Raw genomic sequence first — 26,491 nt, 5'->3', positions numbered from 1 at the left:
CATCGCAAGTGACTAGAATTAATAAGCTGAAAAAAGAAAGGGGGGGAGGGAAACCCGCTTTCCTAATTCAAATACTTTGGCAGCTCTTCACATAAAAAGTGCTGACTCTCCTTTCAGGAGAGAGAAAAAAGTGATGGAGGGGAGCTAGCTGCTGCTCCCAGAGGTTAATAGTAACTAAGAGGAAGTGACAGGATGGATAGACTTCAGTGAGTGTTTTATATTATGTACGTTTGTTTGAAACACACACAAAAGAGAGAATAGTCTCAGGATGTTATAAACGGATTTATTGGGGGGGGGGGGGCATTTTGGACTTTTCTCCAATAAATGCGTTTATAACATCCTGAGACTATTCTCTTTTTGCGTTCATCTCGGATGCTCACCAGCCTTGCACCCTTGTTTGAAAACAAACAAACCTACATCAGGACAGAAATATTTTTGTTTAATTTGTTTCGAAAAGTTAAAACTGCATTCCCCCTTGAATAACGGTGTACATATGTATTATTAAAATACATTTTATAACATGGTATTATTAAAACACCTTCCTTTATCATATCAGATTTCAAGGCAGTGTACAGCATGCAACAGATAGAAAATAACCCCCCGAAATAATATATTACATACCAATATAAATCAGTTTCTAGGCAATACTGAAAATACATTAAGGGAAGCAAGATTTTGTAATCGTATTTCAATATCTACTGAGGGACTCAAAGCAGAATGGAAATCTCATTTTCCATTGGTTATCCAGTTACTTCTAAGTCTCCATTAGCAGAGATGGCGACTTGCATAACTCTTGCTTTTCAATTAGTTGCTAACACAAGGCTAAAATGATGAACCTAGCTTTGGGTTATCTCAAAATTCAAAAAGCCCATTGAAGATGGTTTCCTGTTTCATCTCTTAACCCGTGGGTTGATATGGTCACTCACTTTTCAGCGCTAACAAGCTTAAGGCAAACCATGGTTACCTTTAATCAGGGCCTGAAAATCAACTTTGAACCCTAATTTAAAAGCAATCCATGTCTTTCATTAGGACTGATATGGATATAACACCACACCATGGTTAACGTTAAGATGGGAATGGGGGCTAAACATAGGTGTTAAGGAGTAGGGGGTGCACAAGTCCATAGGGTGCTCTAACCTTTTAACTATCGTGAAAAGACAGGGAAACGCCTCATCAGCACCACATCAAGGGCATAATTAAGATGCAGATAGTCCACTCTGGGTTTCAGTCAGAACTCTAAAGGAACTATCCACGGACCCGAATCATATGCCCAAAATAGGTTCAGCACCCTGGATAGCTCCATGCAGGTGGCATCCAAGGTGCTGGCCACTCTCCCCCAGCTAGGTTCTTTAGAGTTGTTCTCCAAGGTGCTGAACCCTATCCTCAAAATAGGTGCTGCACCTTCGATAGCTCCTTTAGAGTCCTGACTGAATCCCAGAGCCGATTCACCGCTCCGCTGACATCGGAGCTCCTAGCTTCCGCTGAATTTGGGGCTGGAGCATCTCCCCTAGGAGGGAAGGTTACATCAGCTGGGATTGTTTAGCTTGGAGAAGAGGAGGCTGAGGGGAGACGTGAGAGAGGTGTACAAAATTATGCATGGTGAGGAGAATGTGGATAGGGAGACATTTTTCTCCCTCTCTCAAAATACTAGAACCCAAGGGGATCATCCCATGAAGTTGATTGGTGGGAGATTCAGGACAAATAAAAGGAAGGACTTCTTCACACAGCGCACAGTTAAATTGTGGAACTCACTACCACAATTTGTAGTGATGGCCACCAACTTGGATGGCTTAAGGGGTTGGATAAATTCCTGGATGCAAAGGCTATCAATAGCTACTAGGCCTGATGGTTGTGTGCTATCTCCAGTATTCGAGGCAGTAAGCCTGTGTGCACCAGTTGCTGGGTAACATGGGTGGGAGGGTGCTGTTGCACCATGTCCTGCTTGTTCATCCCTGGCCGACGGCTGGTGGGCCACTGTGTGAACAGAGTGCTGGACCAAACGGACCCTTGGTCTGATCCAGCAGGGTGCTTCTTATGTTCTTATGGAGCTGGCTCCATCATACCGTCTACAAGGGAGAGGGGGACGGACGGACAAGAATTGTTCCGAATGGCCCCAACCTAAGTCTTTTACTTCGTTTCCCATTGCTGCCTGCTGAGCCCACAGCAAGCAATGCACTCAGTGCAGAACAACCTTCAGATCACCCTTCTTTTTAGCCAAGCCAGTTTTCAGGAGTACCTGAAACTCACATTATCCATATTACACATGAGAAAAATTAGAGTACTATTATTACTGTTGTTACATCATTGATTTCTAGCCCACTTTATACAGTAAATTTAAAAAAAACTTGACAAAGTAAATTACAACATATTTTAATATACAAGGCAAATAATCAAACTATAAAAACCAATACTCTGTATATGAATTACTGAAACAAATGAGAAAGGAATAGCCGATAAAACCTCAGTGAAAGCCCAGACAGAGCTAAAATTAACCAATTGCCATTTGGAATAAATATGTCTTTAAAATCCCACTGAAAGCCAGCAAATTCTCAGGCATTCCAAATATGTGGGGCCAACACAGGTAAGGCCCTGTACTGCTACTCGCCAATCTCACAGCTCTTAAAGGTGGGTCAGAAGGCCTCAGTTGCTGACCTTAAAGCTTGAGCTGGCTTCAACTGTTGGCAATTGGTTGTCAGGCTCCTGACCGACCCAAATCCTAGGCTTGGGACTCCATGGACAACTCCCTTCTCCAAATGAAGACAGGGAGGAATCAACCAAAGCCCAAACCGAGCCTGAAGAGCCCCATCCCAGGGACGCCATGTCCCTCCCCACAACACCTCCAACACTCAAGTCCTGCCTTGATCCCAAATTCTCCTCATCTGTCCTCCCCTAGCCTGCGAAAGGAGCAATGGACCTGGTGAGAAACCCAGAGGCAGAATAGAAACATCCGTTTGGCTGCCAGATGGTTCTATCACCATGGTTCTACTCAAAGAAAAGGGTCTAACTCAGGAAGACGGAGAAGATCCAGCTGAAAGCAGTGACCCACTATGCAGCCTCCTCTGGCTTAACAGTTAACAGTTTGGTTTAGCCATTACCTCTTTGCTCATGGAATCATAGAATCATAGAAAAGCAGAGTTGGAAGGGGCCTACAAGGCCATCTAGTCCAACCCCCTGCTCAATGCAGGAATCCACCCTAAAGCATCCTGACAGACGGTTGTCCAGCTGCCTCTTGAAGGCCTCTAGTGTGGGAGAGCCCACAACCTCCCTAGGTAACTGGTTCCATTGTCATACTGCTCTAACAGTCAGGAAGTTTTTCCTGATGTCCAGCTGGAATCTGGCTTCCTTTAACTTGAGCCCGTTATTCCGTGTCCTGCACTCTGGGAGGATCGAGAAGAGCTCGATCCCAAGCTATTCATGGCTTTGCAGTCTCCCCCATTCACAGCCACAAACTCTGCTCCATTGCTAGGCTTTTGTTGGCTAGAAAAAACCATCAAAGGGCTCAATGCCTAGTTTTCATTCCAGCTTGTGAGCAACTACTCATTCAGTCACCTATGGCAACTAATGACCTTCCTCAAGATGAACAGACAAGGAAGCTTTATGAACACAGAGCCTCCCCCCTTTTAAGTAATACATGACTAACATGGGTGTTTGTTTGTTTTCTTAGGAAAATAACTTAAAGTGGCTTAACAATAAAATCACAAATATATAGCAACATAATGTAAAAACAACATAAATACATGTAAAAACCCTCAGACACAAAGCAAGAACAAAAATAAAACTTAGAGGAGAGCTGTCGAAGGGGAGATCAACCCTGATCAGTGCAAATAGAAGGGAACTCCAACAGCCTTCCTAAAAGCTGTCACGTTATGATAAGGGGACAAAAGGAGCACAAGAATCTAATCCAGGCAGGCTGCCTTGCAGAAGGCATTCCATAATATTAGTGCCTCAACTAAAAAGGCCCTGCTCCTTTTATTCACTGTGGACAAGTAACTTTACCAAGCTAATTTCTTCGCTAAGATGCAACAAAGAAAGAATGTCCTTTCTTATAATAATAATAATGATAATAATAATTTCTCACCCGCCTCTCCCTTTGCATTGAGGCGGGAAACAACATTAGTACAGGAATCAACACATCTTAAAAAACTCATGATTATACATTGTCTGACGGAAAAGGCTAGTCTTCAAAGCTGCCTTAAAAATCACATAGAGAGTTAATTTTACGAATCTCGTCCAGCAGGCTGTTCCACAGTCCAGGGGCGACAGAAGAAAAGGTCCTCTGGGAAACTGATGTAAGTTCTCCCCAGAGGACCCGAGTGTGCGGGGCGGACTGTATTTTAGGTCATCCTACTTACATTTAGGGAGGGTCAAAATGTCAACTTACTGTTTGACAAAGTTTGAAACCCACCCACGTCATTCCTGTTACATACATGCAGCATGTTTCCAAGCAAAACACAGAACAAATCCTTGACTCTGACCCATTTTAGTCTCATAGCACCGTGTCACCACATTTGTGTGGGCTGGTTCAGTTCAAACATCAACAGTCCCTTACTTCTCGCTTTTATTTGTTCCATTCCTATCTTGCCTTTCTGCCATGATGGAACCCAAGGGGGTACCATCATGGGGGTACCCAGGAGGTCTCCCATCAAAACTATGACCAGACCAAGACCTGCCCAGCTTCAGCAGAGTGAGTGCTTCAATTGCTTTTACATCAGAGATGAGGAACCCCAAGCTCAGGGAACAACTCCAGACGGCCATGCTCCCAACTACCAATGCTTTCCACAGTTCCCCACAAACACCCCATATTACAATTTTGAAAGGCTTCATTACTAGCAATAAAGCTTTAAGCTAAAATAGGCTTGCATTTTTTATATTTAGTTTTATTTGGGGCCCCACCCCCTTCGCCCCATCCATTTGCTTTGGCTACGCCCACCACTGGAATGTAGCTCCCCCAAAACTGAATTAGGCCCTGGGACTGAAAGAGGCTCCTGCCACGACACAGGCTCTGAACACCAGACCTCATGTCTGCCACCACTTATTATGGGGCGACACAGGCTCTGAACACCAGACCCGGCCGAGGCTACTCCCTGCTCAAGCCAAGCCCCACCACTTGGTACGTCTGAGGCAAGGGATAAAGCCCACCTTCCTCCAAACTATGCAGAGAAAGGGGTTCAAAATGGAGAATGGATTTTAATATATATAATAATGTGCTGTGAGTTATATCTGCTTAGGTGAATGATTGTCAGAGTGGGTGCTGAATGTGTAAACTTAAGATGATAAACGCCAAACAGACACGTGGGATTTTTGTGGTAGTTTTAAAACAAACAATCAAAATTTATTTTTAAAAGTTCATAAGCTTTGTTTCAAATAACAACATTTAAAAACCTTTTTGAAACCTTCCATACAATCCTGTCACTCTCACATTCGCGCTTTCCTTTTTCTCACACAATCACTCTTGAACTTTCTTTATTCTCAGTATTGAGTAATATACATCCACTACGTGCACACCACACTCCAAAGACACCACTCACTACGCTGACTCTCAAATTTCCCAGAACTTAAGTACCATAAATACAGAGAGCACTACAGACTCTAAGAGTACCTAACAAGTCTCCCTGAAAAGTTTTCCTGAAAAGAACAAGAACAAGCTATCCCAATCCCCTCAGTCCTTCCCTTATATATCACTCCTCCCCACTCCCAAGACATTCTAGCTCCGCCCACTCAGGCCAACATTCTACAAACCACAGACTTACAAACTGCAGACATACATTTGGAATTGACTTGTGGGGTGTAACGCCACAGCTCCCCGTCTCGGCTTTAGACAATGCACTCTGAACACCATTCCCAGATGTCATCAGCAAAGATGTTACTCACAGTTATGGATGCGACTCCAGTCAATCGTAGAAAAGAACGGATGACAGCAGAGGCCTTCATAATCTAGTCTCTCTTTCTGCCCACAGAGTAAACCCTGCACCAGATCAAGGAATTCGTTGCTGACTTTCACATCCTCAGGGAACTTCAGGAATCTCTGCAGTTGAAAGAAAAATAAATCTCTCTCCGCAGTCAAGAAAGCAAAAGCTGAAGGCCAGGATCCAAAGAGCTACTTTTGCCAAGCCAAACGGCTCACGTATCCCCAGTGGGCCATTTGAATTTGTACTTCTTTGAACAGCATCCTAGGATACTGTATCGCAAACTGCTTTTGAAAACTGCATTAGTTACAAAAGCAAGGCAGAGGGTGCTGCTTGAGACACAGTTCCAAACGTGCGTCAGGCGCACGAAGAGTTGCACAATTCTTCGGATCCTGGCCATTGGGTTCTGACATCCTTCAAAGCATATAACAATGACCATCCACAAAAGTGCAGGAAGGCCATAGAATAATAGCTGCAGAATACAGCTTCTTAAGCATCTCAGATTTCATTTTTAGAAATCATTTCTATTCCTTATGCAAACAGATGCTTGAAAGCAGGCTGGCAGCTCCTAATGAAATCTCAGATGCCAGAGAACTTGCCAAGAAAAAAATCCAGTCATTGGGGATGGGTCTATAGTACCCAATGTTAGTCCTACATAGAGTAGACCCATTCATTTCAATGAGTCTAGTCTGCAAAGAACACTACCATTAGTGTCCCTCCCCACAACTAGCAAAATCAGGCTAAATTATGCAAAGTAGGATAAACCGTGGAAATGTCCATAATTAATCCTAAAATCTCACTTTTGCTGCTGCAGAATTGGGGTATATGGCATGGAATGTATTTATTTTTAATAATGCAAAGTACAAACAGTTCTGGGTAAAGTTCCAAGATAGGATTGAATGAGGTTTGGCTATTGGCTAATCAGTACTAATTTCACAAAGTCCCAAAATTCCTGCTGCTAATAATACACCAGTCAATAACGCTTGAGGCACTGGTGGAACAGAAAATAACCAGGGAAAGCTAAGCATCACATATACATGCAAGATGTAGGACCATATTGTAAAAACTCTTGAGTGTAAGACAAGCTGAGCTGGATCAGACCAAAGACCCATCTGGTCCTGCATTCTGTTCCCATAATGGCCAACCAGCCACCGGTGAAAACCCCACCAGCAGGACATGTACGCAATAGGACCCACCCGCTTGCGTTCCTCAGCAACTGATATTCAGGCACATCATCGCCTTTGATGCTAGAGACAATACATTCCCATCCTGACCAGTCGCCACTGATGGCCTCATCCTCAATTGTCTCATGGCCATCATCATCATCATTACTATTATTATTATTATTATTATATTTATTTGTATCCCGCCTTTTGCCCAATACTGGCCATCACTACCCCTTTGGTATTAGCGGATTTAATTATGCACTGTGCAAAGAAGTCCTTATACTTCTGTTTATCGATTTGATTTCTATCTCGCCCTTGCGCCAAAAGAACAGCGCTCAGGGTTATCTCCTTCTATCTGTTCTGGAGCTCTCACCGTTCAGCTTCACTGGATGACCCTGGGCTCTAGTATGATGAGAGGGAGAAAAACATGCATACATTTTATACACCGCTATCATGTTCCTTATTTGCTTTTTCCCCCCTAAGCTAAAAAGCCTCAAACATTGTAACCTTTCCTCATAGGAGAGTTGCTCCCACCCTCTAATGCACAGGTAACCTCACAATTAGACTACTGTAATGCACTCTATGCAGGGCTACCCATGTAAGTGGTTCGGAAGCTGCAGCTTGTGCAGAACGCAGCAGCTAGGGTGCTCTCTGGGACACCTAGCTCTGCCCACATAAAACCAGTGTTAAAAGAACTGCACGGGCTGCCTGTTAGCTACCGAGCCATGTGCAAGGTCATGCTATTATCTTACAAAGCCCTTTAATTTGTTTTTAACTGTGTATATTTATTGTTTTATACGGTATGTTTTTATCTGTACGCCGCCCTGAGATCTTAGTGATGTAGGGCAGGATATAAATATTTTAAATAAACAAACAACTTGTGACCAGGATACCTAGCAGACCACCTTCCCTTATATACACCCAGGAGGCATATACAATCTTCAGAGGAGGCCCTGCTCGTCATCCCAACACAAAAAGAATGTCACCATGAAGAACCTCGACGGCAGGGCCTTCTCTGTAGCAGCCCCCACCCACTGGAAAACCCTCCCTCGTGCAGTTCGGGAGGCAGAAAATGTAATAACTTGTAAACGCCTCCTAAAAACATTTCTTTTTAAACAAACCTTCCCTGGACTGTAATTTATTCTGGTTTCATGTGATTTTAAAGTTGTAATCTGGATTTTATGGTCTTAGGTGTAAACTGCCCAGAGAGCTTAGGCTGTTGGGCAGTATAAATATGTAATAAATAATAATCCTTTTCTGCCCTTTTTCCAGCTCTACAATATACCCCTTTGAGGTGTAGTGACCAGAACTGTACACAGCAATCGAAGTCCAGGTGCACCATAGATTTGTACATGGGCCGCATGATATCAGCAGTTTTATTTTTCAACTCTTTTTCTAATTATTCCTAACACTGAGTTTGCTGCTGCTGCTTTTTCTTCACAGCAGCTTCACATCTGGAATATGCCCAAACTAAAAGAGCCCCACCTTCCATTGCACTGAGAGCAGCCCTGCTGGTACCTGAAAATTCATGATGTTGTTCAAGGTTTTGGTCGAGGTCCCTTCAGTAAATGGAGATTTTCCATAGATCATTTCATAAGCAACCACTCCGAGGGACCACCAGTCACATTCAGATCCATAGGAGCCCTTGTCATCACTGTTCAACACCAGGAGGACCTCCGGGGCCATATAATCTGGGGTGCCAACTGGAAGCTTAGCATTCACCTGGAAAATATAAACACAATTATGTGGAATCACAGTGTAATTATTACAGGTTATTCTAGTGTTAATATGTACCCCAGAAATCAACCATTTCTATGGAAGCAGAATCTAAAAGGTTTTCCACTAACAACTAAAGAACATTTGTATGTACTTTACGGGCAACCATAGCAAAGAAAATAATGGATTGCGTGCTTAACATAATAACTAAGTGAATGGAGGAGTCTGAAGTCTTGCACGTCTTGCACGACTGAACCTCTTAACCATGATTAAGAGATCATGAACACAGGCTGCAGGATTCCAGCTTCCTTCCTTCCTCCTAGCTACTTCTCCCCCCCCCCCCCTATATGAATTAGCCACAGTTAAAGAGTACATCTGCACCAACTTTAGCCCTGGCTAATGTTAACCAGGGTTCTATGTCTTCTTTGTCAACTACACACATCACCGGATGCATCAGGAGCCATTTGTAAGAGGAAGCAAGTATTTCATTCGCTAGAAAATGCATATTGAACCCAATCTTTACCAACAGCAGAAGCGATTCTAACCCACATCCTGGGTTGAATGTAACTGCGTCTCTTTTAACATGTATGCGGTAATCGTCCTGTTATAATGAGCCCTCTGAGGGGCTCTCCCACCAAAATATAAAGTAGTGGCTTCTACATACATTGCATATACAGAAGGACATGCGTTTGTGAATTAAAAGAAAATGATTTCTAGAACAAAAATCCAAAACTTCCTGGCAGGAACCTGAGAGCTTACAGAATATTGATGGCAGCAGGGGTGGGGAACAGCTTTCAGCCCGAGGGCTGAATTTCAGTTCTGAGAAGCTCTGGAGGGGGGGGTGCATTCCAATGGCAGCCAAGGGGGTGGGGCCAAAAATACCAGCCAATTTTAGCTTAAAGCTCTTACTGCCAGTAACTAAGGTTTAGAAGAGGCATTTCAACCTTTTAGAATCAGACTAGTAGAGTTGGAAGGAGCCTCTAAGGCCATCGAGTCCAACCCCCTGCTCCATGTAGGAATCCACCTTAAAGCATCCCTGACAGATGGTTGTCCTGCTGCCTCTTGAAGGCCTCTAGTGTGGGAGAGCCCACAACCTCCCTAGGTAATTGGTTCCATTGTTGTACTGCTCCAACAGGCAGGACGTTTTTCCTGATGTCCAGCCGGAATCTGGAATACAATGCAATATTTTGTAGCAGGGACTATTGTGATGGTTTCCAAACTATCCACTATCAGAGTACCCTTTCCAAACATATGGACAGACAGAGACATATTGATAGAGCTATGTTGACTCATTTGCCAAGGGACCCACGCACATCTCTGCCCTGTGTGCTGCAAAGAATTCTGGGAATGTAATGACTTTTGGTTAGACCAGACATTTATGGCTGCCTTTGCACAGAATCCTAAGCCAGAACTGCACACACCTTAATCACTCCCATTTAGCTCATCCTGCAAGCCGGCCTAGCTAAAGTAACCAGAAATTTACTGGAGCAGAAAAACCCAAAGAGTTTTTCTCATGGCTCTGCTCTCCCTCTAACAAGCAAAACTTTGGAGCCAGGGTCTGAAGTTGGCTTATGGATCCAAGTTTGTTAAAGGAGAGACATTCCATGGTCTGAGCTCTAATATAACACTAAGCTTTTCTACCTTGGTAAGTTTCAGGTTACTTTAGCTGCTCCCGCTTACAATAATCCAAAATTCTCAGCAATTCTTGTTCTAATGTGGTCAATGAGTGATATTCAGAGACACCAGTCTCATCAATGGCCAGCTTGAATTGCAGCTATGACCCAGAACACACTCAATGCTCTCCTGAAGGGCAGGGGAAAATTAGCAGCGGACATGTTTCCCTTCATAGAAGCTTGTTACATGACAAGCTTCCAAAAAAACTCCAGGTTCCTGGAACGCAGTTTGAAAACCACTGCTCTCTTACATAAATACCCATTAGTAAGTGTTGCTAGTTTATCCACACACGCACAAATCTCCAACTGGCTTAAAAATAAAAACCCAGCAAAGGAAAGAAATACTTTTAATTATAATGTTGCATTATTTTTTTAAAAAAAAATACCCGAGGTCAGAACATGCAAATCAAATCAAAAGAATAATTAACCAATACTCATTTTTATAGCAAACCATATCAATTGCATTAGTTTAGTTTAATCAAGAGGCTCTTGTTACCATCACAAGAGACAAACAGTTCTAACTGTAATCAGGAACACCATTATACACCAACCATGAGACCTCGGCTACCTAATTACCCATTTCAGGTTCTTCCGAAATTAGCAGCCATGCTATTAAACTCAAGGACCAGGGCAGGCAGCAGCTAACTAACTAATACTATCTGCTGTTCCAGGGTTGTTGTTTTTACTGAAAAGACATATGCCTCTCTTTAGGAATAAGTATGACAACTTTAAAAACAAACACAAACTTAAATGGAAAACCCTACTAATAATTAATATGCAAAACACATGGGTAAGAAATTTCAAAAACCTACACTTTTTCAATTTAACCAGATTTTATCTGTACTGGAGAGTTACTAAATTTGTTGTCAGCCAAACAGCTCTCCGTCACTCTAGTTTTAAAAATTCATGATACAGCAACGAAGAAGAATTTGGAAACTTTCACTTTTCAGCTAACAAACTGTGATTAACTTTTACCATGGTTAGCTTAAGAACAAGCCAACTTGAGAGCAGTGGTTTGAAATTGACCATAGTTAACGTTAACTACAGATCCTGGCCCAGCAGCAAAACCTTCTGAATTGCTCCTCCCGACCTGGAAAGAGGGGCAGGGAGGGAAGGGAAAGGGGAGGGGAGGGAGATGCACAGCCAGGATTAGGCTCACTGCAGCTCCTTCACATTGTGCTAAACCAGGCTTAATATAGCATTTCCCAACCTTGTGTCCCCAGGTGTTGTTGGCAGGCAGATTTAATTTTGGTCTAGTAGTCATTCAGGGCTAGTAAAGCAACAATCTATTGCTCAATAAAGGAGAGAAGACGCTTCCCTCTTACATTTCCTAATGCACATTTTGTATTAAGGTTCTTTCTTCCAGCTTTTGCTGTGTACCATTTTCAGACATCTTCGTTTCTACTAACCAAACACCCTGTTCTAGTCAGTCAGCTATGCCCTCCTCCAAGATACTCCATTCCACCTCCCACCCAGTTTCTGCTCCCTCTGCCTTGTCAAACAGCATTCCACGAGCACCATCTGTCTTCCCTGGAAGTTTTTGGGGTTCCTCTCCCCCTTCGGGTTTTGTACCACTACAAACCTTAGGATTCCCTGTTCAGATGACAAGCTAAACCACGGTGGTTAAGCTAAACATTATGGCTTAACATGTCATGTGAACCATTCCTAACCATGGTGGCTACATAACCACAGTTTAAACTTGCTCACTAAGTATTTGCTGCAAAAGGGTTACTGGTCTAGCCACGGCTTAGCGTGTTGTCTGAACAGGCCCAATACCTCCTTCCCATGCACGGATGGTGTCGTTTTGGCTACCTAAGGATCTACGCTCACCTTTGAACTTTGGAAATGAAAGACTGGAAACACACACTTCACTCTTACACCTCAAAACGTTTCACTTTCATTTTGGTATGAGTAAGGATCTACCTGTCTGCAGCGCTCACCCACTGCATGAGTCATTGTTCTGGGCATGCCCTCTGGTTTTGGAAGAAGGCAAGCCCAGAGCACTACGTCATGCAACCTTTCCCGAAGGCAGCCTGCTATATCTCCGCATGGGAAGCAACTGTATGTTTCAGTCATCCCCGAGGCAGAAAGGCGGCAGAGTTACCTGATCCCTCATAAGGGGTGACTGGAAAGTGATACGGCCATTGCAGGTAGCCTCCTCTGTGGTGGGCACTTAAGGATCATAGGACACTTCATTTTAAGTTCATTTCTTGCAGCACATTGGCAATTTCTCTCATCATAGAATTCCCTCCATCCCATCTGCATTCTCTAACACACACACACCCGCAACACACACACACAGATCAATTGTCAAGTGATGTAGGACCGTCATTTTCTAGTTGAAACAACAGTAATTTCGAGACAATCTTGTTTTCCATCCCAGTAAACATTACGAGTTAGGAATTCATCCTTGGCTACTTCCAAACACCACAACTACAGTTGAGCATTCTCTCTCATTACTGAATAGAATTTTAGGTTCTGAAAAAAGGTAATCTTCTGCCTGATCGTGTGAATGAAGTATATCAACTGTACAGCCGAAGCAATTCCCCATATTTGAGGAATTCATCAACAGGGGTGTGTCCCTCACCTTTCTGAACATTTAACAGTCCCACCCCATTTTAATTCTTGGAGGAAACGCTGTGTCTCTCGGGACACAACTTGGGAATGACTGCTATGAATACAATTTTACATCCCAATTTACTAAGGTTCTTTGAGGCAAGCTCTACTTTTAATGCTGAAAATACAAGAAATGAGGAGTTCTCATAGTCTTATGTCTGTGTGGCTGTTATATAGATCCTTTTCAGAGAGAAAAACATAGCTAAGTATCTGTACTGTATACATATTCAAAAATGAATATATAAGCATGGAAATTTATTTGATAGTAGCCTTCTACAGAAAAGTAGGAAGAGACCCCCAAATTCACATTGCTACCATTTCCCACAAATTCCCTTTTCCTAATTATTCATTTAGCAATAGACACAGTTACAATGGGCACCAACAGACAGCATTTGTTGTAAATGATTATTTTTCCCCACTTCATCTGGACAACCCAAAGATCTTGATTACCTTTTTATCCACTGTCATTTTGGCAGCTGAACCAAAGTCCACCAATTTGATGTGCCCCGTTCGATCAATGAGGATATTTTCTGGTTTAATATCACTGTAAGTAAACAGAAATCAATCCATAAAGCCCTGTTTATCAGACCACAAGCACTTCTCCTATCATATAACATATGATAAATATATTTAGAACGATAACAAATCAAAGGGATGTAGTCCAAGCCCCAGAACTATTCTGAGGCTAGCTGTCCACAAGCATATTGCAGAAGAGAGCAGGTGCCCTATAGAACAAATACCTTTAGATAACTCAAGCAAGTCACCTAAGACGACCTTCCACCTTGACCTAAGGTTGAAAGTTCTAAGCAAGGTTTCCTTTCCTAATTCCACTCCCCCAACGCACCCACAAACTGAGGGCATCTGCACTGGGCACAGTCTTGGTTCAATTTCGTTCACCTTCTGGATTTCAGGCATTAGAGCTACTCAGATTTACTTGCTAAAGGAAGAAGATAAATGTGAGTTGCTGGAACCGCCTAATGCAATGAACTACAAGGAAATGGACAGATGTCATATTATATATCTGGTCAATGCATCATGCAGCTATTAAGTTGCAATGAAGCATTACATGAATCTCGTAATGAGAGCGATTAAAGCAAACTTATTTTTGAGTGTTCTGAGTCTATCATGCGCTAAAGCATTGGGTCGATGCATCAGAAAGCCAAACACTATTTGGTTTTAATATATTAATGGTTGAATTTGTTTTAGAATTATGTATTTATTGTTCTGTTTTATATGTACGATTTTAACTGTATGCTGCCCAGAGATTCTTGTGATATAGGGCGGGATATAAATGTTTTAATAAATAAATATTTGTAAGAAAGCAGCTAAAACTGATGAAACATAAAATTCATATAGATAGATAGATAAAGATCCAGCGGAACTGTTCACACATAATACTAAGACACCAGAGGAGAAACAACCAACAATAATGGCTAACAAACTACCCCAAGGTAACCAGTGGGGTGTCTTACTGTGTTGTGTGTCAGGCTCCCCATGGTTTAAAATGGCTGCTCCAGTAAAAAAACAACATGGCAACCATAGGGTCAGCCGCCTAGAGCGACCACAACTTCAGAGTCAGTCTAGCCAGCACAGACTTTCTCGATGATCAAGATTGCTGCGCACTGATTACAAAGTCCAGCGCAACCCAATTCCTGCCATGGCAGCCACTGGGAGGACAACAGAGTAACCGGGGAGAGGCAAGGGAATCACACATCGCCACCTGGTTCTGCACGCAGCGTGGCCTGCAGGACTGAGGTTCCCCACTGCTAAACTAGAGAATTCTTCCATGAATAGAGCAACTGCTAAAGTACCGGGGGAATTTCAAAAGTGATGATGATATATCAATAGGACTGTCATGATCCCAAGCCCTCCCACCAAACTGAGAGACAACAAAGAGAATCACTGTGCAATCTACAAAGTCTTTATTCAGTAAAAAAAAGGAAAAAGAAAAAAAGACCTCTTTACACCTGAAGCGACCGTGAAAGCTTAATTAGCCAAACGAAGCAAGGCAGTTGCCTATCAACTAAATGGACTGTTTCTCACCGGGCCCGGCAAGCTTTTACCAGTCTCTTCCTTCAAGGAGGATCCTCTTGACCCAACTTCTGGCATGCAGCTAATCTGGTGGATCATCTCCCACCTCCTCTCAACTCCTCCCACTTGATCCTGTGGCGGATTCTAGGATCTGTCAATTCTGGTGCTCCCTCACCTTTCGACAAAGGCTGAGTTTCTCAGGGGGAGGGGGAAGTGAACCTGAGCCTCGTGATAGATAAGCTCCTGGAAAGATTCCTCCTGGAGAGCCTTGGAGGATTTCCTCCCCCTGCTCCCTGTCTTGGCTGGTCTTCTTCTAGTTTTGCCTCCAAGTCTAACTCGGCATCTGAAACCAAACCAGGGAGCCCGGGCCCCATATTGACAAGGATTTCCTGTAAAGTCCCCAAAAATGCTGGGCATGCTGAAACCCTTGGGCATGCCTAAAGGAGATTTTTGGATGCAAACTGAGCTCTACAGCAATCCTAGAATTACAGTAAGGTTGTTGCCTCCAAATGCAGCTACAACAAAATATCAGCAATTTCCAAAAATGTTCATAATTCTTAATGTTTAGTTAATGTTTTGTGAACCGCCCAGAGAGCTCCAGCTATTGGGCGGTATAGAAATGTAATAAATAAATAAACAAACAAGATAGGTGTGAAATGGAGGAACTCACTTACCGATGTGCATAGCCCATTTGATGGACGCTTTGAATAGCCAGAACTAGCTCTGCTAGATAAAACTGAACTGTGCTTTCATCAAGCTGATCCTCATATCTGTTTAGGAATGACAGTAGATCTCCTCCAGGCTCATATTCCATAACCTTTGCAGAATTTCAGAGTAATTAGATCACACAGATGAAAAGAAAATTAAGCTTTCTAAAGCTCTTATATTGCAAAAGACACACAGTATCAGTAGACGCATGAGTATTTAAAGAAAAATAGGTGTGTTCACAATATATCCAGCTGTGTATACAACTAAAGAATAAAATTAACTACATCTTTCTCGAGCTGGAAACCTTGTAATCTAATAAAAAAAGACATACTTTTTTTCCAGTTATAAGTCACTAACAAAAGCTCCAAGAAAGCATGGAAAAACAGCCTTTCTTAACACTACGCACAACATTAAAACCAGGACTCCAGAAAAACTAGCTACAATCAAAGTTTAGAAGCTGCACTCTGTAGAACATAATTAAAGCTAGGTTTTGGAATCTTAGGTAAAGTATTTTTTTTAATATAGCTTAACTACTACTGGTAAAAATGCTTTAATCAAGATAGATTAATCAACACTTTGCTGTTTATCTAGGCACTACCTGCCTATAGATGCAAGGATTGAAGAGAAACTACATCCATTTAAAGTATTGCTCAGTTATTTTACTCTTCACTGTGTGACAGATGTCATAGAAGACTTCATACTGTAACGTTTCGGAACTAGGACAGGGAAACAGTGTTTTTACACCTGAAAACTTCTCAATGCCTCCTGTCTCCATATACGAAAAGTCCTCCATGCCCATGAAGACACGGAACTGATGTTGCCCTTGACCTGTCTCACCATTCCCACAACGCCTTTGGAACATCTAGGGGCTGAGTCCCAGGCAGTGGTTACAATGCTAGGCTGTTAATGGTGCACAGTATTGGAATTATATTATACCTGAAAGTCCAACACTAGTTTCCAATTGCTTTCCAGGCACAATGCAAGGTGTTGGCTTTAACATTTCAGGCCCTAAAAAGCGTACGGCTGGGCTATCTACGGAACTGCCTGTCTTGCTAGGAACCTGTCCAGCTATTAAAATCTGCAGGAGAGGCCCTTTTGAGGGCAGCATTAACTACAGAGGCCCATTTGCGGGGCACGCATGAAAGGGCCTTCTCCTATATGTCTTCCAAACTATGGAATGCGCTCCCTCAAAAACACTTAACTTTTGTAAACCGCCCAGAGAGCTTCGGCTATGGGACAGTATATAAATGTAAATAATAATAATAATAATAATAATAATTCAGCGTTTAGACAGGGTGTCAAGATGCATCTTTTCCATTGAGATTTGTAAAACACAGTTTAATGTTCCACATTTACCCATTTTAATGTTCTTTATTTCTTTTATTTATTTATTTATTTATTACATTTCTATACCGCCCAATAGCTGGAGCTTTTATTGCTTTACTGTTTCATTGTTTTCAATTCTTGTACCCCGCCTTGGTAGCTTTTCAGCAGCTAAAGCGGCATCTACAGGCTAATAAATAAATCCCTCTGGTAAGTCTGTGTAACTGAAATGGTAAGAAATCCTTCCCTATTTACCTCTGCTATGATTCCCCCAGTCTTCATTTGCTGCTTCCCTGTGTCTTAGATTGTAAATCAATTGGGTCAACAACCTGTAAGCCTGCTCTTTGTAAAGCACCATAGAGAGATGGCACTACCATCATCATCATCAACAGTTCAGTCTCTCTCTCCCCTCTCCCCCTTGCCCACTACACATGCAGTGAGATCAGGAATAGAGTTCACTGCATCAGGAACAGCGCACACCTGTCCCCTCTCTGCCCCTGGCCACGCATACCAGGTAATGCCCAAACTAGAACACCCTACAGGTATTTCAACATCAGGTCTCCCAGTCCAAGCTTCTAAACACAACGAGGAGGAACAGAGAAGAACAGAAGTACACAGCTTAGCTTTCATCTCAAGGTGCACAGCGGAAGAGAGGCAAGAACCATTATCCACACAGGCCTGAAGGTGCCTAAATTCCATTCCAAATCACGCTTTAAAGAGTAAAACTTTTAAAAGCTAACATTTTAAAACATTTAAAGACAGGCTTATAATCAAAAAATGTAAATTAACAGCCAAGTGCTCTTCAATCTTGGATTCAAGTGTTCACTGTTCTGCTAAAGGCTCTTACCTTTCCTAACAGGAAGCTTTAACATTTAATCTAATTTCCTTCTGTAATTGCTTTGAAGTGAATGCAGCATAATCACACGCTATCCAACAAGTCCCCAGGAGTCAGGAACTTGCCCAGATTGTAAAGGTGAAAGCTATCAACGCATTTGAAGTGAGGTTCCAAACACAAAACTCACCAAATAAAGGTTCTTTTTGTCCTGAAACGCATAATGTAGTCGTGGAATCCAAGGGCTAGTATTCTGGGATAATATATTCCTCTCTTCCTCAAAGAATGATACCTACAGGTAAGGTATTAAGATTCATCAGAACCTTATTAGAAAAAAAAACCGGGGAGGGGATTGTCATTTTGCAGTAGTTACTTGCATCTAAAGTCAGAGCCTTCTAGTATTCAGTTTCTGGAAATATCAGCCTTTCAGATTTTTAAAAGCAAGTTTCTCATGGAAATGCCCGCAAATATGCAGAGTTGCATGTTTAGAGTCCCAGTGTTCGTGGCCTCCAATCGCGCTCCCAACCATACATCCCATTGCGCTGCACTTGCTCATACAATGCCTCTCCTCCTGACAAAAACTAAAAATAACCAAATCCGAGACTTTCACAAGAACAACTGAATAGAACCATGAATATAATATATGCAAATCTTTTTATCTGCATAACTTGAATGCAGAAGCAGCTTTCTGGAAATTACATTTCCTTAGCGTGCAGCTTGAAAGACGCAACGGACACTAACATATTCAGCATGCGCAGAAATGCCTGTCTCTTTAAAAAAATCCGATATACTTCCCCGTTACGTTTACCGAAGTACATTGGAAATCTCAACCAGGTTCCGATATACAAAAAGGGACATCCAAAGGACCCTGGGAATTTTAGACCTATTAGCCTGCTCTCAATAATAGGCAAGCTCTATGCTCGATTTCTGTCTAATAGACTAACTGACATCCTCAAGATCAGGTTTCACTTTTTACTTCTACCTTCCTGGGATGTTCAAAGGTGCTAACAAACAGCTCAGCAATTTCTGTGTATGTGCTGGACATGCCATGTCCCAACTCTGCCCTGAGAAAGGCACCGAGGTCTATAACACCATAAAGGATTGTAAGATCCATCTCCCCCAACCGCCCCGTACCCCAATGCCTCAGGGTTAAAATATGGGGATAATTTCCTATGAACATTTGCTATTTACGAAGCATCATGGGTGAACCCTGCTCCTCACAAGTAAGTCTGAGACGCCTCTTTATGACTGCCTAGCTTAGGTTACTTAGGCTGCAATCCTATACATCCTTACCTGAGAGTAAGTCACACTGAACTCAAGAGGATCTACCTCTGAGTAGACATGCATAGGAGCGCACTGTTAGAAAGAACTGTTTTGCTTTCTTAAGTGGCCTCCACCTGATCCCTTACATCTCCATCCATAATCTCAAAGAAGCTCACTTTGGAATCTGAGGCTTGACTGTATGAACCTGACAAACTAAGGATCATTCTCTCGCAGGCCAGACCATACTTCCAGGGCGATGTGCCTCGACCAAGGAAGGTAACGGGAAAACAGACTGAACTCACACAGCAATGCCTGGACATGTAGCTGCCCCCTCCCATGATGATGTTTATCCTGCAGCTCTTGGTGTTCCTCTGGCTCAGGAGGGAGGTGGTGGCAGATAAAGGGTTGCAGGCTGGCCGTGACCTGACGGCATCAGGGCAGCCTTCGAGCATTTCACTCACCGTTGATTATTGTGTCGTCCAAAACCAGTCAGTAAGTGCTTTAGGAGCCTTTAGCGGGGGGGAGGGGGCAGAATCTCAAGCCCGTGGCCAAAATCCAGTCCTTCTGGGCCCCCAAACCAAGCCTCCGGAATGCCCCAAACGTACTTGCCCCCAGCCCCTTCCCACCAAGTATTTGATAATTTCCTGGCTTTTATGCAGTTCCCCCCACCCCCAATTCCAAAAAGTTGAAATGGGCTGCATTCAGATGATGTGATAGTCAATGGTGGGGTAATAATTAACTCGACTTGTTTATCTAGGGGGTACTCCTCACACAACATGGTAGTAACCAACCGTGGTGTGGAGTAGGAACAGTGTTGAGTTGACTATTAGTCCACGCTGAGTTGACTCACTCATCCCCTGCCCTCTCTCCCCCCAGTCCATCCACACAACACAATAACCCAAAGTGGGTTAAATAACCAATTGTCGATTATTTAAACCACCATTGGTTATCATGTTGTCTGGACCCAGTCATGCTCTCTGAAAGCTTACTTACTGGCAGTAAGAGCTTTAAGCTACAATAGGCTGGTATATTGGGCGTTTTGGCCTCGCCCACCACTGGAATGTGGGCTCCCAGAGCTTCTCTGGAATGGAATTCAGCCCTCGGCTGAAAGAGTTTTTACACCCCTGCTTTAGAGTTTAGCATTTAACATACATCAGCTTTCCCCCACCTGGTATCCTCCAATGTTTTGATCTTCAAATCCCATAAGCCACAGCCAGCATAGCCAAAGGTCAGGAATGCTGTGGGTTGCAGTCCAAAACATACGTAGGGCACCACGTTGGAGAAAGCATGTGTAAAGGCAGAACACCCTGTCTTCCATCACTTCCCTGACCACAAGCACATCCAAAGTGTTCCCTCTTCCTCTGGAACAACTGCAAATTTACATCTGGATCCCATTTGGGTCTTCCTGGGAGCCGGACATTTTACTAGCCAGACCAATGGGATGCCTTCTTCCACTTGGAGGATCATTTCTTGCCCGTTCCTGTTTTAAATGTGCATAAGTCCATGAAGCTCATTGGCTCCTGCACCTCATATCTTCCTTTATTCGGGCAGGAGGAGTGAACGCTCCACTGTTTGACCGACATTCCTACATTTTCGTATGAAGTGAGTAGGGCAAAAACCCAGGCGTGAGAATCCCTAAATCCAGGTAATAGAAGGTATAAAGTAAAAGAAAATAGATTGTCTCTTTTGGTGAAGAAAAAGAAGGAAAAATTCTTAGAAGACTTAGAATTTCTGGTGTAGCGTATTGGCCAAGTATGACCTGAGAAGTATCTAGTTAAAATCTCACCTCTAGTTAAAATGTCCGACTCAGTATGTGGTCTAAAAGCAGCCTCATCTCATAGGGGTAAATAATACTAGTCTCTCTTAAAGGGTTGTTTTAAGGATAACCTAGCATGTACGACGTGAACTGCTTTGAAGTCTGCAAAATGTAATTAGACTTCTTCCAAGATCAGAACAACATACAAGATTCTTCCTCTCCCATTTTATTCTCATTTACCAAGCCATGTGAGATATATTAGGTTGATGGTGACTGGCTTAAGGTTGCCCTATGAGCTTCACAGCTGAGTTGGGAATTGAACTTGGGTTTCCTGGTCCAAGTCCGGCACTCTAGCCGCTGCACTACAATGGCTCTCACTTGGAATGGGGCCAATTAAACGACGTGAATTAATATAATTCATTCTCTCCCAAAATATACCAGTTCCTAATAGCCCACGGGGAGAGAGGGAGGGTGAGATGCACTACTCCCCTGTGACTGCAGCCCTGATGAAGAGCTCTCACGGCTATTGAAAGCTTACGAGCAATTTGGAAGTTAGAAAATCGGGAGAGGAACGTACATGATCCTGCGCCAAATTCGCCTTGACCATCACTTTCATGGCGTAGATGTTGCCCGTTGCCTTCTCGCTCACGACCTGCACGTCTGCAAAGTGACCACGTCCCACCAGACTCCTGACTTCAAAGTCCTTGATGCTAGGCTGTAGTTCCCGGAACTCTGCTATCGAGGCTGAATCTGTGCAAGATCAGGCAGGCATCTGACGTTAGGGAAGACGACAACAACACCAACACCGCACAGAATTTTACATAAATAACCTCGTCCATCTCATCAATGACACTGTTCCGACCTTCTCTCCTCTGTCCAAACGCCTGAAACTAAAACTGTGCACTTTTTTTAATCAATTTATTATTTCAAAAACAGACATAGCCTAAAAGCATTACATATAAACACAGAAAAAGAAAAAGAGAAAAGAAAACGAAAACACACGTCAAGGTTAAAGTATATTTTCGGCTCTCTACACATCAAAAATGTGAATTATATTCTCTCCTGGTTTAATACATTTAACATAATAATCACATTCTTTTCTTTCTTCTAAGTTAACTAAATCTCATACATTGAACCCACAGACAAATACCCCAGAACTGTTGTTTTTTAAATGGATACCGTTGTTTTTATACTGTTTATGTTTTTGATGGTTTAAAATTTTGTATACTTTTTAATGTTCACTGTTTTTAACTTTTGTAAACCGCCCAGAGCGCTTCGGCTATGGGGCAGTATATAAATGTAATAAATCAAATCAAATCAAAACCAAATCATTTTTCTCTGTCTCTTGCAGAAATTCTATCAGTGGCTTCCATTCCGATATAAATGTGGCTGTTGATTTATCTCTCATTATCGCAGTTAGTTTTGCCATTTCAGCCAACTCTAATATCTTCAATATGTATTCTTGCATTGTTGGCGTTGTTTCATTCTTCCACTCCTGTGCATATAATAATCTCGCTGCCGTTGTCATATACAAAAACGAAGTTCTCTCATGGTTCAGAATACGTGAGGCGGCTCCTCATAGCCCAACTCATGGCTCCCCTGCCTGCCTGCATTCAGCACAAAGCCCCTGAACTTGCATGCAAAGTCTTCCAGGGCCTCAGGTACTTTCTGTGTGTGCCCTTATCATCTGCATCTGCCCTCACAACCCTGTCCATGATGCTGACTCCTCTGCCGCTGCCCTGAACTACCTCAAGGCCTCCTGCTGCCATAAAAGACTCTTCCCTTCCCCCTTCCCCCCTCCTGTTGTCCGGAACTCGCTCCCAGACATTTCCACAGAATTGCCTTGCTTTCTTCTTTCAAATCCCAACTCCCATCTCACTCCTCCTACGAAACATTTGGCTTAAACCTTTTCGTCTTCATTCCCCAATGAAACAAAGCTTTAAGTACATGCAGCACCATTCATTCACATTTCCCTCCTGCTTTCCTCCCCACCACCTCTCTTTAAATTTAGATTGCCAGCTCCTTTCTTTGCTTGCATTATTCTGTAAAGTGCTATATATACACACTCTAACTGCTGTTGCTATATAAAGAATGACTTTTGTCTTCACAAGACAATACAGCCTCCCCAGCCTGCTGCTCTCCAGAAAGTATAGACTTCAACTCCCATCAGTCCAAGCCAGCATGGCCAATGGTCAGGAATCCTGGGACTTGTAGTCCAAAACACTGGAGGGCACCAGAATGGGGAAGCTGGAGTTAACACATCAAGACTTAACATAAGAAGAGCCCTGCTGGATCAGACCGAGGGTCCATCTAGTACAGCACTCTCACTCTGTTCACACAGTGGCCAACCAGCTGTCAACCAGGGACCAACAAAGCATGACACGGTGCCACAGCACCCTCCCACCCATGTTCCCCAGCAACTCATGCATATAGGCTTACTGCCTCGATACAGGAGGTAGCACATAGCTATCAGGGCTAGTAGCCATTGATAGCCTTCTCCTCCAGGAATTTATCGAACCCCCTTTTAAAGCCATCCAAATGGGTGCCCATCACTACATCTTGTGGTTGTGTATTCCATAATTTAGCTATGTGCTGTGTGAAGAAGTAGTTCCTTTTATTTGTCCAATCAGCTTCATTGGATGACCCCATGTTCTAGTATTATGGGAGAGGGAGAAAAGTGTCTCCCTATCCACCTTCTCCACACCGTGCATCATTTTGTACACCTCTATCATGTCTCCCCTTAGCCTCCTTTTTTCCAAGCTAAACAATCCCAGCTGTTGTGACCTTCCCTCACAGGGGAGATGCTCCAGCCCCTGGATCATTTTAGTTGCCCTTTTCTGCACTTTTTCCAGTTCTGTAATACCCTTTTTTAGGTGCAGTAACCAGAACTTCACGGAATGGGATAGCACAGAGCCACCGAGTTAAGAGAAGGAGAAATTGCACTCACAGGCCTTCCTGCTTCACCTCCAGCTCAAAACATATGAAACAAAGGCAATGGCAACATAGATGGGATGGACTACACATCCCAGATGCAGAGGCAAATTTCCATCCGCCAGATCAAAGGTGGGCCCAGCAGGTAATCCATTATTGCTGGGCTAATGCTTCCGTCCTACAACTTACACCCTGCAAGTCTCTGCCTCCATCCAGAGCACAGTTGATGATTCATAAGGAACATTTATGGTGCAACCCTATGCCTGTTTAGTCTGAAAAAAGTCCTACAACTCCCAGAATGCCCCAGCCAGCATGTGCCATTGAAGACTGCCCATATAGGAAGAAGCCATCAAGCTTAACTTTAGATCATGAACGCATGCATACCTCAAATATAAATGAATGAACGCAGGCTGCAATCCTACACGCAACTACTTAGAATGAGCCCCACTGAACACAGTGGGACTTACTTCTGAGTAAAGATGCACAATATCAGGCTGCCTGGCTCTTACCCTGGCAGCCGTTCAGTCCCTGGTGGGTTCCCCCCAATGCCAGAGGTTTTTCACCACTGACACAGGGTAATACACGTGCAAGCTCAAGACGCACCTCGTGCAGTTACTACATTGATTTTCTCTCCTGCAAAGTGAAGCCTAACAAGACCCTTATAGAATAAATTTGCTCTTGCATGTTTGAGATCGAAACAAATGACACATACACTTTTTCATAAAGCTGCCCACTTGCTTGATTTTCATTAAATCAGGGTTGCTGCATTCTTCAAAAAGCACCGTTAGGGAGTCCAAAACGCCTTCCCTGGAAAGCAGAGACATCTGCTGTTGTGCCGCAGAGGGTAGCTTCCCCTGGGAACAAAGGCAAGGAGGACCAGTGAGACAAGCTACTGAAGAAAAATATTTGTATACAATTCATAAACGCCAATATTTCAGAAGCATGCTTTACAACAGGGGGGAGTAGAAAGTAGATCTCCAGATGTTTTGGACCTCAGTTCCCAGTACTTCTGACCACTGGCCATGCTGGCAGAGGATTCTGAGAGATGAAGCCCAAAACATCTGGAGATCTACCTTCTGCCCACCTTGCTTTACAACAGGTCACTGTGCGTACATAAAACCATGTTCAGTTTCTTTTTCTTACTGTAGAGAAGAGGGAACCTGTGTCTCTACAGATGTTGTACAACTCCCATCATCCCTGACCATTGGCCATGCTGGCTGGAAGCCCAACAACTGCTGAAGGGACCAAAGGTTTAGGGTGAATCCTTGAAGACCCCAAAATGCTTCCACTGCCATCTCAAACTGCTGCAGCTCTATCAGCTGGGATTGGGGCCTTCACCGCAATTGTTTAAAAGCAGTCCAATAATTTTGGAGAAGACTAGTGAGGGCCAAAGTCCCGTGTCCCAACTCCGTGAAATGGCTTGCTGCCACACTCCACTGCCATGGAAACTGACCATCCACACCCCACTTTTGCTTCTGAAGTTGGCAGCAGAGGGGTGGATCGGTGGCTGATGACACCAATCCGTGGACCCAGTAGTCCAAGGGGCCACTAGTTGCTGATACCCGCAAGAGAGACACAGATAGCCACAAATATCTGGCCAATCAATACGTGTCACTCCTTCAACACTACAGGAAGTGTCATATTTGTCAATGGCAGGTGCTGATGCAAAACAAGCAATTGATAATCAATCTGAAATTTTAAGAACTTTACCTGAAAAAGGAGGTTGAGCCGAGAGGCACGGCCAGCAATGGGCTCCGTCATGCCTAACTCGGCAGGATTCCTCATTCCGTACTTAAATTTCAGCATCTTCAAAATTCAGCAGCAGAAGGCCCCCTCCTCGGATGAAAGTTGTAGCTTATTTTAAAGCACTGTTAGAATGATTAATACCAAGAGCAGGTTAGGAGATCTTTGGTGCTGCCTTTGAGTTTCCTACAATTCTATGAAATTCAACTATACCTTTAAAAGAAAGTATGCCAGTATACCAAATATACATACGGTTTGACTAATATGGCAAGAGACTCCAAGAAAGTTGGTATGAAGTTACATTTTTACCAGTTTATTCCTTCTGGAAAGGGGAACTGTAGGGAACTCCCCTCCAGAAGGGGGGAAAAATTAATATAAAAATCTCCTTTTATATTCGGAGGAGTTACATAGGAACATGGGAAGTTACCTTATATAGAGACAGACCATTGGTCTGTCTAGAGCAGCACTGTCAACAGTATCTGGGTTCATGCAGCACACTAACCCAGCCAGCGTGAGTTGTTGTTGAACCGGGGGGAGGGGTTATCATGTTGTCTGAACACAGCACTTTTTCTGCAGGGTTGCTCAGTAACCATGTAGTGTGTCTTGTTAACCACCCTGAACAACCCAACAAGCCATGGGTTTTCAAGGCGGCTTGTTGGAGAAAAAGAAACCACACTGCATGGTTAACAAGCACCCTGCAAAAACTTGCTGGGTTCAAACAGCACGATAACCCACCCCTGCAGAAAACGCACTGCATTCTGACAACACAATAACGCATGGTGGGTTAGCGTGTTGTGTGAACCCAGCCACTGACTGGCAACCATAGT

The 26,491-nt window shown here is 43.3% G+C and overlaps 1 protein-coding gene across 1 annotated transcript in view; it reads right to left on the bottom strand.

Moving 5' to 3' along the window:
• CIT (citron rho-interacting serine/threonine kinase) overlaps window positions 1-25,727 on the bottom strand; it is a 136,232-nt gene extending 110,505 nt beyond the window's left edge. The window contains exons 1-8 of the mRNA XM_063144223.1: window positions 25,632-25,727; window positions 24,634-24,775; window positions 21,568-21,740; window positions 18,162-18,263; window positions 15,783-15,925; window positions 13,528-13,621; window positions 8,591-8,794; window positions 5,872-6,025 (exon numbers count right to left, since the gene is read on the bottom strand). Coding sequence (XP_063000293.1) covers window positions 5,872-6,025; window positions 8,591-8,794; window positions 13,528-13,621; window positions 15,783-15,925; window positions 18,162-18,263; window positions 21,568-21,740; window positions 24,634-24,775; window positions 25,632-25,727 — 1,108 coding nt within the window. The remainder of the gene's footprint in view (window positions 1-5,871; window positions 6,026-8,590; window positions 8,795-13,527; window positions 13,622-15,782; window positions 15,926-18,161; window positions 18,264-21,567; window positions 21,741-24,633; window positions 24,776-25,631) is intronic.
• Between the last annotated feature and the right edge of the window lie 764 nt (window positions 25,728-26,491).

The sequence above is a fragment of the Elgaria multicarinata genome, chromosome 18 (assembly GCF_023053635.1).
Source record: "Elgaria multicarinata webbii isolate HBS135686 ecotype San Diego chromosome 18, rElgMul1.1.pri, whole genome shotgun sequence".
NCBI lineage: Eukaryota > Metazoa > Chordata > Lepidosauria > Squamata > Anguidae > Elgaria > Elgaria multicarinata.
Note: the sequence above shows the minus strand (reverse complement) of the source record. Positions and strands in the feature narration are given on the sequence as shown.